The sequence below is a fragment of the Pteropus alecto genome, unplaced genomic scaffold (assembly GCF_000325575.1).
Source record: "Pteropus alecto unplaced genomic scaffold, ASM32557v1 scaffold8, whole genome shotgun sequence".
In the NCBI taxonomy this organism is placed as follows: Eukaryota; Metazoa; Chordata; class Mammalia; order Chiroptera; family Pteropodidae; genus Pteropus; species Pteropus alecto.
Window position 1 is genome coordinate 3639017 of NW_006494609.1, and position 14979 is coordinate 3653995.

The 14979-nt window shown below is 38.7% G+C and overlaps 1 protein-coding gene across 13 annotated transcripts in view; it reads left to right on the top strand.

Moving 5' to 3' along the window:
- TTLL5 (tubulin tyrosine ligase like 5) overlaps window positions 1-14979 on the top strand; it is a 225489-nt gene that overhangs the window by 37009 nt on the left and 173501 nt on the right. For all 13 annotated transcript variants that reach the window (XM_025042041.1, XM_015599721.2, XM_025042044.1 and 10 more), the window contains 4 exons: window positions 795-896; window positions 2659-2750; window positions 3541-3648; window positions 13822-13903. In XM_025042041.1, coding sequence (XP_024897809.1) covers window positions 795-896; window positions 2659-2750; window positions 3541-3648; window positions 13822-13903 — 384 coding nt within the window. The remainder of the gene's footprint in view (window positions 1-794; window positions 897-2658; window positions 2751-3540; window positions 3649-13821; window positions 13904-14979) is intronic.

Sequence of the window (14979 nt, forward strand, 5' to 3'; positions counted from 1 at the left end):
GTTATTTCCTTCAGAGGCACGTATATTTTATATTTTGGTCTTCTTTTGACAATAGTCCAGGATATCAAATTGCTGCCTTGTTTTCAGTGGGCTCCATGTTTAATCTCTGTCTTTTGCCTTCATTCCAGATTCAGGAATTAGTCTCCTGCACTGAGCTCATATTCATGCAGTTCTGAAGACCTAGGTTTTGTCTGCTGTTAATGCTGCCATTGTTATTTCCTCAAAATAGACTTTATACATCAGTTCTGTTATTTCTATAGATGTGAGTTCTAAGTCTGTATATTGTTATGCTATTCTTTTTTTTTCCTTTTGCTTAATATTTTTCATAAAATGCTGTAGTACCAGTCACTGTATAGGCCTTCAGTAGGTTTCTTGACCAGCTAATGCCTCATCATTCACAGCATCCTACATACAGTTTCCGGGGTTGTGAATAACTTTACTTTTATCCTTTCTATCGATCTAAGATTCTGTATAAGAGAAGCAGCATCTTGTGGTTAAAAACATGGGTTTTTGAGTCAGTGTGATTTGGGGCAAGTTACTTAATCTTTCTAGGTTATGTTTTAGTTTTGTTACCTATTTTTAAAAATTAGATTTAATATTACCTACTTCAGAGAATTGCTTTAAGGGTTGAATTAAACATAACATTATATATGAACTACTTCCCATGGGAGTTGGCACTCAGTATTTGTTAATGATGTTACCTTCCTTTTATTAATATCTCATTGATCCTGAGTTCTAGCCTGTATTTCCTTTAAACCCTGTTCCTGGCATTTAACCTGTGTCCTTTCTCTCAGGTTTGCAACTGTGCGATATGATCAAGGAGCCAAGAACATTCGGAACCAGTTCATGCACTTGACAAACTACAGCGTGAATAAGAAGAGTGGAGACTATGTCAGGTACTGGCTGCACCTGCAGCAGGAACCAGCAGCCAGTGTCAGATTTGGGTGTTACAGCAGTCAAAAGTTGCACTGGAGGAAAACTTTATGTTTCCATCTCCGTAACTTTGTGAAGAGCTCTCGCCGTCATTTAACATAGCTTTGAGGCATGTCTCTGCTGCCGCTTCACCATTGCTTGTGCAGTTACAGCGTCACCTTTCTCTACCGCATTATACCTTCCCATGTTTCATCTTCTTCATTGTCTTCCCTCACTTGACTTAGGGGTGGGAATTTAATAGGCATATGCGACTTTTTAGAAGTCAAGAAATGAGGTCATTTCAGCACGTGGCAAAATGTATGAAAAGCTTCAAAAATATTTGTACCCTTTGATCCAGCAATTCCATTTCTAGGAATTTAACCTTAAATAATGAAGGATGTGCACACAAGATCAGAGGCAAGAATGTTCATCGGTGTACATTGTCAGGTGGAAACAGCAGGTTATCAAACACTACACTCAATTATTTTCTTTTTCGACTGTGTAAGATAACTAAATCTGTTTATTTTTGCTAGGGCAGGGGAAGAAAACTAGAAAGATATATACTAAAATGTTAACAGTTCTTAACTATAGTGGATGGGATTATGAGTGGGTGATTTCTGTTTTCTCCTCTGAGCTTTTATGTATTTCCTAAGATTTTCTAACATAAATACTTCTATGTGTAGGGGGGGCGGTTCACTTAGGATAAATTAAATAAAGAAAGAAATGAGGCCATCTCAGAAAAGGATTCAGTGGAAGGGAGTACGAGCCCAGCTGTGTGGAAATATTCTTTCTGCTCTGTTTTCTTTCATTCTGATAATTTTGCCAGAAAGTGGAAAAATAAAAAAGAAACCCAAACAGTTACTTTCTACTCAGACTAAAAATAGGTGCGTAGAATGTCCAAGGAAAGAAAAAAAAGGAATCTGGAAGTGATGGCAAAGTTGCTGAAGCTACATAGATTTCACCGAGTGTCCCTGTGACCAGTGTTAGGAATTGGTTGGAGACATCCTTCACTTTAGAAGATGAGCAAAGAAGCAAGTGATGGGTGATGGTAGGGAATTAGGGGGCAGCTGCAAAACACAAGCATCCGGTTGTAAGAGCCTTCCAACAGGCATGGGAGTCTACCCCATTCGCCACTTTGCAGCTATAGTGATGGCATACTTCACTACTTTTATTGCCGCTCTAGCGTGTTCTCCCTTCAGCGATATATCAAATGGTTTTTGAAAAAGCTGTGTCTACCACCAGAGAGGAGGGAACTTGCTTCAGATGCTAAAACAATTCTGTGCTTGGTTAGCTCATTAAAATGCTATACTAGGTTAGCTCACTAGCCCATCCACACTCAGTTTTGGTCTGAAAGTGGCATCAGAGGTTGTTTTGTGGGCTCATGTGGCATTTACCTCAAAGGCTAGGTTTGTACTGCAAACATTTCAATTTATTAATATATTGTGACCATTCTTAAATTTGTTTATATTCTTTCCCATATTTCTTTCATGATACATAATTGGTTAAGGAATCTTCTCCCCTACACCATTCAATAAGGCAGGCTATATGCATTTCCATTTCATTAGAAAAAATTGGTACAAAGGGACATATGACAAAAAAGACCAAGAAAAAGTGGGTGAGGTGGAAATCAGTAAAGGGACTGTTTCTCTAAAGATTTAAAAGAGTAAGAAAACTGTTTGTGAAAAATCTTGTTTCTATAGCCAGGCCTTGTTGCATATATGATCTCGATCCATTAATTTGTTTTAGTTGTGATGATCCAGAAGTGGAAGATTATGGGAACAAATGGAGCATGAGTGCTATGCTTAGGTATCTGAAACAAGAAGGCAGAGATACAACTGGTGAGTACCAGGCCTTTTTTCATTTTGACTTGTCTTGTTTGTGTAACTTTACCATTGTCTCTCACCAGGAGTCATTCTCTCTCATTGGAATAGTATAGCTAAGACATCTAATGGGATCACCATTTTGGTGTGAATTTTTCCTGCCCTTTACAAGATGGAGAAAAGGCTTTCCATGATCCTTGAAATCCCTTTTCTTGTTTCTAGTTTGAAAGGCATACATTTTCTCTTTAATCTTTAGTGAATTTATTTTCATGAATGTTGAACTGCTAACTGAAATACTATCAGCTTTTTATATAATAAATTGTCTGTCTCCATACTGGCCCTGAGTTCAGATTTTTCTAAGTTAGTTTTCCATTCATGTTGCTAAATTGGAGAATGGGCAGTGTCAAGTTTGAGTACAGGGCTTGGAATCAAAATGGACACCATTGCTGAGCCTTGAGCAGAATGGGAAACAGTGTGCCAAAGGACCTTTCTCAGTCCACAAAGAGAACGGTGATGGGAAAAGCATGAGAAGAGGAGTAAGATTCCTTTTCTATTATGTGTCTTTTGCCATAGGAGGTCACTAAAGTACATCTTCCAGCACCCACATTCTTGATCGTGTTGCCCTATTCACAGATATGCCTTCTTGTGGAGCACCCATTCACAAGACTGTCATGGAGAGACTTTTTTGAATGAGCACACAATCTTTTATATTATATCGTGTTCTGGAATCCAGACCTTCTAATGCATGCACTATAGTATTTCTTCCTCTTTCTTCTTCTTCTTCTTCTTTCTTTTTTTTTTTTTGTAGCACTGATGGCCCATGTAGAAGACCTGATTATTAAGACTATAATCTCTGCTGAACTGGCTATTGCTACAGCCTGTAAAACCTTCGTTCCTCATCGCAGCAGTTGTTTTGGTAAGGAGACTTAAGAAGCTTAATGTGCTTTGTGAAAAGGGGCTTGGGAAGTTGGGATGGGATCCTGGGGTAGAGAGGCTTAGTGATTCTACAGGAGTGAGAGGTATGTGGTGGACTTTTCTTTCTTTCCAAGCTTACATAGCATATGAAAATCCTACTATGAGGCCAGTGGTGAGCTTAGTTGGAGGTTCCCTGAGAACTAACTTTCTTTCTGGGTGGGAAACAGGGATTGGAACTAAAGTGTGGGTCTCTTTGTCAGAGTGCAATCAGAAAAAGTCTGCAACGGACTATACAGGAATTCAGCTCTAACAAATATATTCCAGAGCTCTTTGGCAGCCAGACTGGGAACCATTCCAGGAAGCTCTGGCTGGTACCAGTATGTGCTCTCTCCCGTTTTCCGATGACTCCTCCTTTTTGTTTTAGTCTTCTCTCCAGTGGGTTCTTCCCTCTCCCTTCTTCTTTCTTTTCTTCCTCTTCCTCCCCTCCTCCCCTTCTCTGTCACCTCTAACTCCTTGATTGCTCAGAGGAGTAAGGCACAGTTTACAGCTATTAGACCAGGAAGCCTGTTGCCTAGTGACCTACTGGCTGTGATTGGAGCCCTGAGTGTGCCTGCCTACATTTGCTTTCATGTGGATGTGAACTCTTTAGCGATTGCCAGGACAAGTGTCCGTAAAGTCAAATAGGCTTTCAGCAGGCATTACACTTTGTTAGTAAGAAACACTAGAGTCATTGATGGGAGGATAATTAAAGTAATATAGTAGTAAGGATCGAAGAGTCATTGCTTGCTTAGGAGGCAGGGTAACAGGAAAGCAAGGAACATGGGGTTTAGAGCCTGACATACTTACTTAGTCCGAGACCCATCTGTAGCCCTGACTAGAGTTCTGATTGTCAGCAAGTTGCTCTAATTCTGTTTCCTCAATTGTAAAATGGCAGTAATGATGGCACCTACTTCCTAAAAGTACCATGAAGATCAAGCGAGATGATGTATGCAAAGCTCCTGGCACAACGTCTGGCCCATAATTTATACTCAATAAATTTTTTTTGTTATTTTTATAATTAGACTTCATAATTTTTGATCTCTTCAATGGATTATCCTAACAGTCTTGAGGGGCACTAAACAAAAGGAAGTGTTGAGACTCTGAATAGAAGATGGTAGATAAACCAGGATCTAAAATTATATAGGAAAAGAAGAGGTGGTGATCTTTTTTAAATACAAGTATGTTCATGTCTTCTAAAACCCTTAAATGGCTCCTTAGGCTTAAGTACTAAATAGAAACTTGATATAACTTCAGGCTTCTGGGGATCTGACCTCAGCTGACTAGAATAGAATTTCTGAATAGAATTTTCTAGAATTCTATTTCCCCTCTTACACCTTATAATCCAACTATACCACGGAGCACTCCATGCCTTTGTGCCTCTGTATAAGTTCTGCTCTTCAGCTATATTACACATACACTTCCCTGGTAGTCTCTGAGCTTACCTTTGTGAATTCTTAGTAGTCACTGTCTCCCCTTCCCCTGTCACCCTATTTCTGCCAAATCAAACCTTTCACCATCTCCCTGGACCTTCCAGGTTCTTTCCTAATCCTTTGCTTTTGTACCTGCTTTATCCTGCATCTGAACTACCTTTCCTGTTACTTTACCTAACAGATTACTGACATCTTTCAAGACAAAGTCTAGTATCATTTCTTTGGCAAAGTTTTTCCTAAGTCTTCCAGTCAGCGAGCCTCCCCACCCCCCAGCACTCCGTTCATAAGCTGCAGTGGTACCTGCATGTCGTCTGGTATACATTTATGTGTCTGTCCATGCTCTGGACTGGAAGCTCCTTGATGACAGAAACAGTGTCTCCCTTGTTTCTGCCCTTCTGGTGCATAGCAGCAGTTTTTGTTCTTAGAAGATGTTCAAGAAATGTTTGTTGAGTGATTAATTAGTACTCGTTTGAATTGCCTTTTGGTGGCCTGACAGGCTTCACAATAGATCTGGTTTGGTAGGGCCTAGAGCTTTTAGAATTATTGTAAACTGTTTGAGGAGAGGACTTGGGGAACATAACTCCAACTTCAAAAACCTTATTAGGTTAAAAAAATAAATAAAAGTTTCTTTTCCACATCTACTAGGCTCTCATGAGAGGGTAAATTTCTTGATGTGAAAATCTTTGTTCTGGAAATCATCACAAGCTTTTCTGAATGTTTCCTTTTCTATTTTGTTTCATTCTTTGATTGCCTTTCAGATGCTTGAGAATTTCTAAAACTTAATGGCAATCGAAGTTCTAATGTGAAATAAGCAGTGACTTTCTCTGATTCAGTGAACTACCCCTAGGTCCTTGTCATCAACCATGGGTCTCCTTTCCCCCTCCCTACTTGTGTTCAGTTTTAATAAACTGAGTGCATCTGGAGTTTTTTAAGTTGTTGACTGTCTTCCTGGCTTTTGTGGTTCTAATTCCACTTCCTTTCAGCCCTGGGATTTTATGTGCTTCATTAACCTCCCCCCATCAGATATGATTTTGTAAACGTGTATATATTTGTGTGAATCTCTTTGCCTCCCACTGATTCCTAACCTCCCCAGGGGTTTAAGTTACAAGGAATAAGCTGGTTTTTTTTTTTCTTTCCTTTTCTTTTTCATTTGTTTTAGAGTAAACAGGAATTGAGAGCTTCCCAGAAGAATTTGGCTTGAACAGAGCATTGGTGCTTTTATAGGAAGCCAACAGTCCAGTGATGGGGTTCACCATATTCTTTGGTTGCTGTTTCTGCCCTTTCTCATTATGGATCCTTGCCAGAAGCATCCATTACTCTCTAATTGTCCCTGTCCTATTTCTTTCCCACCCTACCACCTGTAACATCCAACTGTGTTTCCAGGTACCTTCGTATGCCCATTCATTTACTTATGCATTTAACTTTTTGTTTAGTTTCTGCTGTGTGCAAGGTGTAGATTATGAGTTTGTTCCTCTCAAAGCAGATTTTACATAGGATGATATATACATATATCTGCATTGTATTATTAGCATTTAAATATAGACTTAGGAACCTTTCCAAACTACCTGAAACTTAGCCATTTAATGTTTTTTCATAGATCCGTATGTCTGGAAAGGAACTCAGAGAATAATTAGTCTGTATAAAGAAACTGAGATCCTGAGAAATTGAGACTCTTGCTTCACGTTCCAGAGTTAGTGAGTGAGAGAACTCAGATGAAAAAGACTCAGCTTGAAAAAAAGCGGTCAGAAGATGGCTTTTGGCACTCATATCATCTTGATCACGGGAATTTATAGAATTTTTGATATTTCTCCCAATAAAACAGATTTTTGACAATCTAATTTTTACTACCTTCAAGATTGTGAAAATGTGATACCACGTGAAATATATGCTTAAGCAGCACTCCTTTAAATATGCTTAGGAAATTGGCATTGTGAAAGAACTGGCTATGAGAACAGCTTTTTTGACCAGTTCGAAAAAAACTCTAGCCAAAAACAACAGGATGTTAGCTGTCCTTTAAAGATGCTGCTGCTGACAGTGGTTTTATCTATGTGTGTGAAGATGGCTGAAGTGACAGGCTATGACCCTGTTCCTCTTCAGCCTGGGATCATATGAACCAACTGTCATGCCATTTGTAAAATCAATGAGACTGGCTTCGTTTAGGTCAGAGACCAGTGACATCTTTGCTCAGGACAAACCATGCTTGATACACCTCTCATTGATGAATGAATGCTGATTTGGCCTTTTATTGCCATTGTTGTAGATCATTTCACAGAGTAAGCTGACATTCTTAAAGGGGAAATGTCCGTAAATATTTGTTAAAGGAATGAAAGCTTGCAGTATACATTCTCCAATAATGTAAACTACTTGATCAACAAAACAATAATGAAAGTCAACAGTGGTTCACTTTTCGAGATAGTATTTCTTTGATGTATCCCATGTTCCTGTTTAGAAGGGAAGGGAAGTTTACTGTAGAAAGGACTTAGTAGAAAGTACCTACTGTTTGTCAAACACTCTTCATTGGTTATTTACTGCATTTATTACTCATGTTTAATAGACAAGGACAGAAGAGTCAGAGAAGTTAATGATTTGTCCCAGGTCATACAGTTAATAAATGGCAAAGCCAAGTTTGAGAGGTAGGTCTCTGGCTGTTTCTCCAGCCCACATAAAGAGACAAGTTCTGATGTGTCCGGCCACTTTTGGCATATGCCATATCCTGGATTCTTCTGCTCTCCTGTAACTAGATCTCAGGAAAAATGATAACATCTTTTCTAGAAGATCAGGCCTGAAAAAGGGCACTCTTTCTGCTGTAATCAACAGTGCCTAGTCCTAGTACTCCTTTCAAATCTACCTTTATGTATGCTGTAATCAACAGTACCTAGTCCTAGGTACTCCTTTCAAATCTGCCTTTACATATGGTAGCCAGATACTATATTGATTTATTGGACTAGTTAACAAATTGGCTCTGGGCTTTTTCTTTTATTTAGTTCATTTTCCTGTCGAACCTTGATCTGCTTTTTTCCCAGTTCTCCTTCTGGACCCCAGATAAAGACTTCCTCTTTAGGTTTTCAACTCAAATCCAAAGCCAAAGTGAAAAGAATTTCCTTTATACAATAGCACTTGACTGACAGCAAGTATTGGCTAATGTCAGCACTTTCCACTGCCTAAGGGATTACAGCTTCACTGGGACTTTATTTCTGGGGAGGGTTAGTGGGTCGATTTCAAAATTAATGGTGTGACATGTTTAGTAATCACTTAGGCCTTTGGATGCATTATTATTTTCTCTTTTTTCCCCTCCCTAGACCTTATTTTATCAAGTTTTTCCTTAATATGTCAAAATCTTAATAAGGATGTCTCATTTTCTTTATGATTGGTGGCTTTATTATGAATATAGTAAGTTGTGATCAGGATTATCTTGGGGGAGTAGCTGGAAATTATTTTGTCATTCTCAAAAATTGTACAGTGTTTTTCATTTAAAAATTGTTTTCTTTCCTTATTTATTTATTTATTTATTTATTTTTGGTATTTCTTGATTGCTGCTTCTGTGTTTTTTATGGTACAGGCTCTTTGGTATATAAAGATGAATGGGTCATGGCCCCTGCCCTTGAGTGGTGGGGAGGAGCAGACATGAAATGATAAATGACAGTACAAGTAGTAGAGTGACTCAAATACTGTTGGAAGACACAAGAGTTATCAGCTATGCCTAGAGGAGCCAGGGAAAGCCATGCCTAGCAGAAGGAATATGGCATGCAAAGAACAGTTTCATGATAGGATGCAGTATTTTTTGAAATGGAAAGTTCACTGTGACTATATAGCCTCCCTAGGATGGGGAGGCAGGAGATAAGGTTATGGAAGTATATTGGGGCTAAATTGTAAAAGCTTGACATGTTTAAGTTCATCCTACAGACAACAGACAGCCACTGGGGTTTTTAGAGCAGAAAAACAATGGGACAACTCTGTTTTCTTTAATTTCATCATGATTTGACCCACAGCTTGATATGATAGAATTACAACAAATGGAAAACTGTTCAACATTATTAGAAGTGACCAATTTAAATTTCTTCAGGAACCAACCTGACATCAGTGTCTATTCCTGGGCCAATTTACTGCCTATCTCTATTAAATTTAAGTCTTAGAAAGGTAATCTTAATGACCATGTGGAAAACAGACTATTGTGGGGAAAGATTGGTGTTAGGGAAATGATTTGGGAGATAAGAAGTATGCAGTGATGATACATATTTACCACGCGGACCAGCAATCCCACTTATAGGTATTTACTCAAGAAAAATGAAACTATATGTTCACACACCTACCTGTACACAGATGTTTATATCAGCTTTATTCACAATTGCCAAAAATTGCATGCAACACAAATGTCTGTCAACTGTTGAATGGATAAATAAATTGTGCTATGTCCATAAAATGTAATACTACTCAGTAATAAAAGGAATAAACTATGCTACTGATACATATAATAACTTAGATGAAATCTCAAAAGCACAATGCCAAGTGAAGGAAGCCACTCTTGAAAGGCTAATTACTGTATGATTCCATTTATTTGACTTTCTGGAAAAGGCAGAAATCAAATCAGTGATTGCTGATGGATAGGGAGTGAGGATTGACTACAAGAGGCACAAAGGAAAGTTCGTGATAGAATTGTTCTATATCTCGATTATGGAGGTGGTTAAACAACTGTATACATTTGTTAAAACTCATCAAACTACAACTTTAAAAGGTGATTTCATTTTATGTAAATATACGTCAACAAACTTATCTTAAAAGCAGAAACAATGATAGGTGGATGAACCTCACAAACATGCTAAAGGAAAGAAGCCAGACTCAAAATTTTATAATAGACAAAACTGATCTATGGTAGAAGAAATAAGAATAGCAATTGAGGGTATGACGGGAGAGCAGGGTCTTTACCAGGAAGGAATGTGAGGGATCTGTCTGGGGTGATAGAAGTGTTCTGTGTGGATTGATAACAGGAGTGTGGGTTACGTGGATGTGTCCACTTATCAAGACTCATCAAATTGTATACTTCAGATCTGTCCATTTCATTTTATGTAAATTATACCTCAAAAGGGACTATAGAAGGCTAAATTAAAGAGAAACAGAGAGAAGCGATCTGGTAATATGTTGGATTTGGGAGGTGGTGAAGAGAGTGCTTCCAGCTTTGGAGGCTGGTGGATTTTCCAAGATGAAGAATAATGGGAAGCCAAACAGGTTTTGGGGAAAGATGAGTTGTGTTTGGTTGAGTGTTAAGTATCCGTGGGATATCCTTGTGAAGTTGTCTAGAAGGCAGTTGGAATTATGAATTTGGTGTCCAGGAGACACTTGACTGAAGATACAAATTTGAATGTCATCATCATAATATTAATTGCAGCCGTGAGAATACATGTGATCACCCAAGAAGAGAAGTAGAATTGAGAAGGAAAAAGACCTGAGGATGCCAGCCTGAGCAATCCTACCAGTGAATAGCTGGGCAGAAGAGAAGGCATGAAAGAAGGAGAGGAAAGAGGAGAATCAGCAGAGACCAGTGTCCTGGAACCAAGGGAGAAGAAAGTTCCAATAAGTAAGGGGTGGTCAACAGTTTCAGATGCTTGGGCTTAGCAGTAAGGTGGTCTCTGGTGATCGTAGTGAGAACAGTCCATTTTTAGAGTGGGAACAGAAGAAATTCTTATGGGTTGGTGGGTGAATAGGCACAAAGAAAGTTAAGGCCATTAAATATAGATTGCTTTTTAAGAAGCTGCATTAAAGAAGTAGAGAGACAAGAGTGCTAATAATGTACTGGAAGAAGTAGAGTCAAGCTTCTTACCATTCACTAGTATAATTGTCAAGTTTGTTTTGATTTGGCTGGGGGCTGAAGGAAATATGTCTCACCAAGGAAAAATTTCCTGAGGAAACGTTGATGAAGGTGATAGCAACAGTTCTTTGAAAATACTTGCTCTTCTGTCATGATGAAGACGGCAGAGGGGAACACAGAAAGTAGCTCTGAGAACTAGAAAAGCCTTGCTTGCCTTTCATGACAGGAACACTACTAGTAGCACTCATCCTGGATACTGAATTTTTGAAATTCTGGACGCAGTTGCTAAAACACACAACATTAAAAGGTGAGGAACTTTGATATTTTCAGCACAACATACTTCTCAACTTTTAACACCTTTACCGTCCACAGAAAAGACCAATCGTAAGTTAAAAGTGTTATAAGGACTCTAACAGCCTGCCAAGGACCCAAATTATTTTTCTTAAGTTAAGTTATTATTTTAAGAGATAAACCTGAAACAAATGCTATCTTTCCACCCCATTTCTGTCCCCCAGTTCCAGCCTCTGAGGTGAGCTGGGCTTTGCACCACGTTACAGTGCTATCACATACTTACTCCACTCTTCAATGATAGTAGATCCAAGCCTGATGCACGTACAGACATAGACTCAAAACTGGTTATGAGATTGGTTAGCACGAATGGGTTTTATTCACCTGAGTACAAATTAAGTCGTTACTGTAAAGAATGTTTTCTCTGGGTCATTTTTTTCTTACTTCCCTGAATGTTGTTTCTCAGCTTCTCAGCAGGGATTCTTGGAATTTGCCTCTTAATTTGCGAAATAGTTAAGTAAATGTGTTGGCTGCTTAATGTGAGGTGTTTACATAAGAGTCTCATTGATTGTTATTCTGACTTCAGTTTGTCTTCATTTGTGGCTCATTCTGCAAATCTGATCAATATATGCATCCGTCATTGTTCTCACTCTGTTCCTCCTACTATTATTATCAGTCATATTACCACTTTTATGAAACAGTTAAATCCTGTGCTTCAACTTTTAAAAACTGAAGATAAATGTTATTTTTCTTGACTAAAATTCACACTAAATTTTCTCTCGCTTGTGTGATATTAACATGGACTTATAGATTTTGTAATTAGGTCTTTCCGTTCGAATGCCTTATTTAGAGCCACATCACAAAAGATTTTTCTCAGATTAAAGGGGGGAATAGTCTGTAGGATGACTGAAGGTCAGGTAAAATATTCAGAAGAATGTACCATAGCAGCTATAGATTTGTTACCTCATGAAAATAGGCAAAGGAGCTTTCTCTGCATTTTACAGTATAGATAATATGTGATCTTTGTGTAGTTACATGAAGGCGAATCTCAACTCAGACTCTTATAGTGTTTGATTATTTTTGCAAATTAAATGGAATCCTGAATAAGTACTATGGAAGCCAACTCACTTATGGAAACACAAGAGAGAATCTGAATACGAATGTCTACCTGAATCCATATTGCATAAATAAGAATTCTGGATATAGGTTTACTGAGCATACAGATATTGGCAAATGGTGACTAATAGAGGACATAAGAGAAACCAAAGGATGCTAAAGAATATCGGAGAGAGACATGATTTTCCTATGTTCCACAGGGAATAAATGGTTGCGTCACGAGGAGGAAGATTCGGGTTTCTAGAGTCCCATTCTGGGATTCTTGGTATCACATCCGATTTCCTATATTCTAGAAGAGAGTCTTTGGTACCATCTTTTTAGAAGCCTACATTTAGTTTTCTATGCTTTTAAGAGGATTGAGAAATGGGAAAATTTTTCTTGCAGTGAAGAAATTTGTTTCAAAATGAATTTCTTGAAAATATCTGGTTGTGTCCTGTGGGTGTGAGTTGTGGCCTGTGACCTCAGATTGAACTGTAAGGAAGCTAGTCTTTTTTTCTGGAAAGAAGGGATAAACAGTTTATTTGAGGGACACAGAGGGGGATGTTTGGGAATGAATGAGACTTCTGAAAGTCTGGTATATTTAATATATGTGTATCAAGGAGGACTGTGGAGAGCGTCTCATTAATAATATAATCATGAGAGTAAAGGTTGCCAGCTTGGGTTCCAAAGTTAGCCTCTTATCTCTGCATTCTGGGAGGAAAGCCTGCAGATGGTTCCTGCTTTGCTCTTTGTAACAGTTGGGGTCTTAGGGGAGAGAGTTAGTAAAGAATCCAGAAGCCATGGAAATTTGATCTCGGGCTCCCTCCCAGAGGTACAAGAAGGCTTAAATAATATTAGTGGTGCAAGGTGGCTTGTCACAGTCCTGCTCTGCTGCCACTGGCTCTCTCCTCTTTCTTCTGTCTTTCTGTTTGGGGCCAGTGTATTTTATTTTCTGTCTTCAAAGGGAACTTGAAACCATAGGAAGTGGGACAGAATAAATATATTTTATACTTAGATGTCTTCTTGACCTAGGTTGCAAAAGCAAGATCTTGGTTTAAGAAAATGCGATCGAAGGATCCTAGAGAGATGCCTTCAATAGATTTTCCTCTTTTCAAAGTGCAGTGGGGAAGTGATGGGGGACAATCCAGAACAAGCCCAAAGTAGCATTGATATTGGATGCACTTATATTCTTTTTCCCAGCATTTTTTTTTCCTTACCCATAAGCACAGCAAAATCGTGCTTGTTAACCTCTAGAGTCTGGACACTTTCAGTGTAGAACTCAGGAATGTCAATGGAATAGATGATAAAAACAGTGGAATTTTGTTGTTTTCTTATCTCTAGAGCTTGATTCATTTCTCTTGAACTTGAAAGACTCTCTGCTTCTACTTTCACTTATTACTTATACCTCAGCAAGTTTCTAGGCCTCTGATGGGAGTTGATTGGATTGAATCTTCCCGATCTCTGTTTGGTTGTGACACGGAAAAATGATCTTGTGTATTGTGTTATGTTGTATTTCTAGAACTCTATGGCTTTGACGTGCTCATAGATTCTTCTCTGAAGCCGTGGTTGTTGGAAGTGAATCTCTCTCCTTCTTTGGCCTGGTAAGTAGTCTGTTCTGTCTGCTGGAAAAAGACAAACCTCCAGTGAGTAGCACTGGAACACCTTTTTTTTTCTGTCATTTCTCTTGGCACTAGGAGATTTTTTCCCTAGTCATTAGGTAAAGTTAACTAGAATTCCTACATCTGGGGGATTTGTGGTATGTGGTCAAAGCCCACGTGACGACCACGGATCTCTGTCTCACTAGTCAATTTGCACTCTGTGTTTACTGTCTTACAAGCTTTTAAGGATGCTTCTTGCATTCATTTTCATCCATAGTTCTCTCTCTCCCTCTTTTTTTTGGTAACTTTGTAGGTGTTTTGATAAGACTAAAGAAATACATGAGGTATTATATTTCCTTTATTATGAAAAGTTTATACGGACTCAAGTCCACATGTACTATAAATATATAGAGGTAGGCCTAGGGTAGTGTAGGTATTAGCTGGTCCTTTTGCCCTATCCATGTCCTGGTATCCATCCATGATTAGAGTCTAAAAACTTCAAACAATTAAAACAAAATTTAAAAACCTATTCAGAAGAAGGAAAGAAATATATTTTTCTGTACTAGAGAATATTCTGCTTATATCTGCAGCTACAGCCAGAGTTTCTATTAACTATATGCTTCTCTAAACAGCTAGAGAACCATAGGGATTTATTCCAGAGACCACCCAGCTGCTGCTCTTTTAAGGATGAGAAGTATTGGTAAAATGCCAAGTAATCAAATAAAGGCAGATTGACTACTTCACGGGTTGGGAGTTTGGCTTCATTCCAGTCGTGAGGTGTGGAGCTAGATATTACAGACGCTTCGGATGTTGTGCTCCACTTTTGTTCAGTCACCTTTTTGCAGATTGCCTAGCATGGTAGGTTATATAATGTTAGAAATCCCCAGAATGAAGTGTTGGGTCCAGCAGCCAGAGTCATCTGGTTCACGGAGAAACACCTCAACGCCACAGCCAGCATGGCAGTTACCGCTCCAGGGAGGCCTCCAGCTTTCAGTCTGTGGTGTTTGTTTCCATGTGGGTTCCTGCTGCATCATCTGGTGATATTTCGGTATAACTTGTATTTTTTTTTTTTTTTTTTT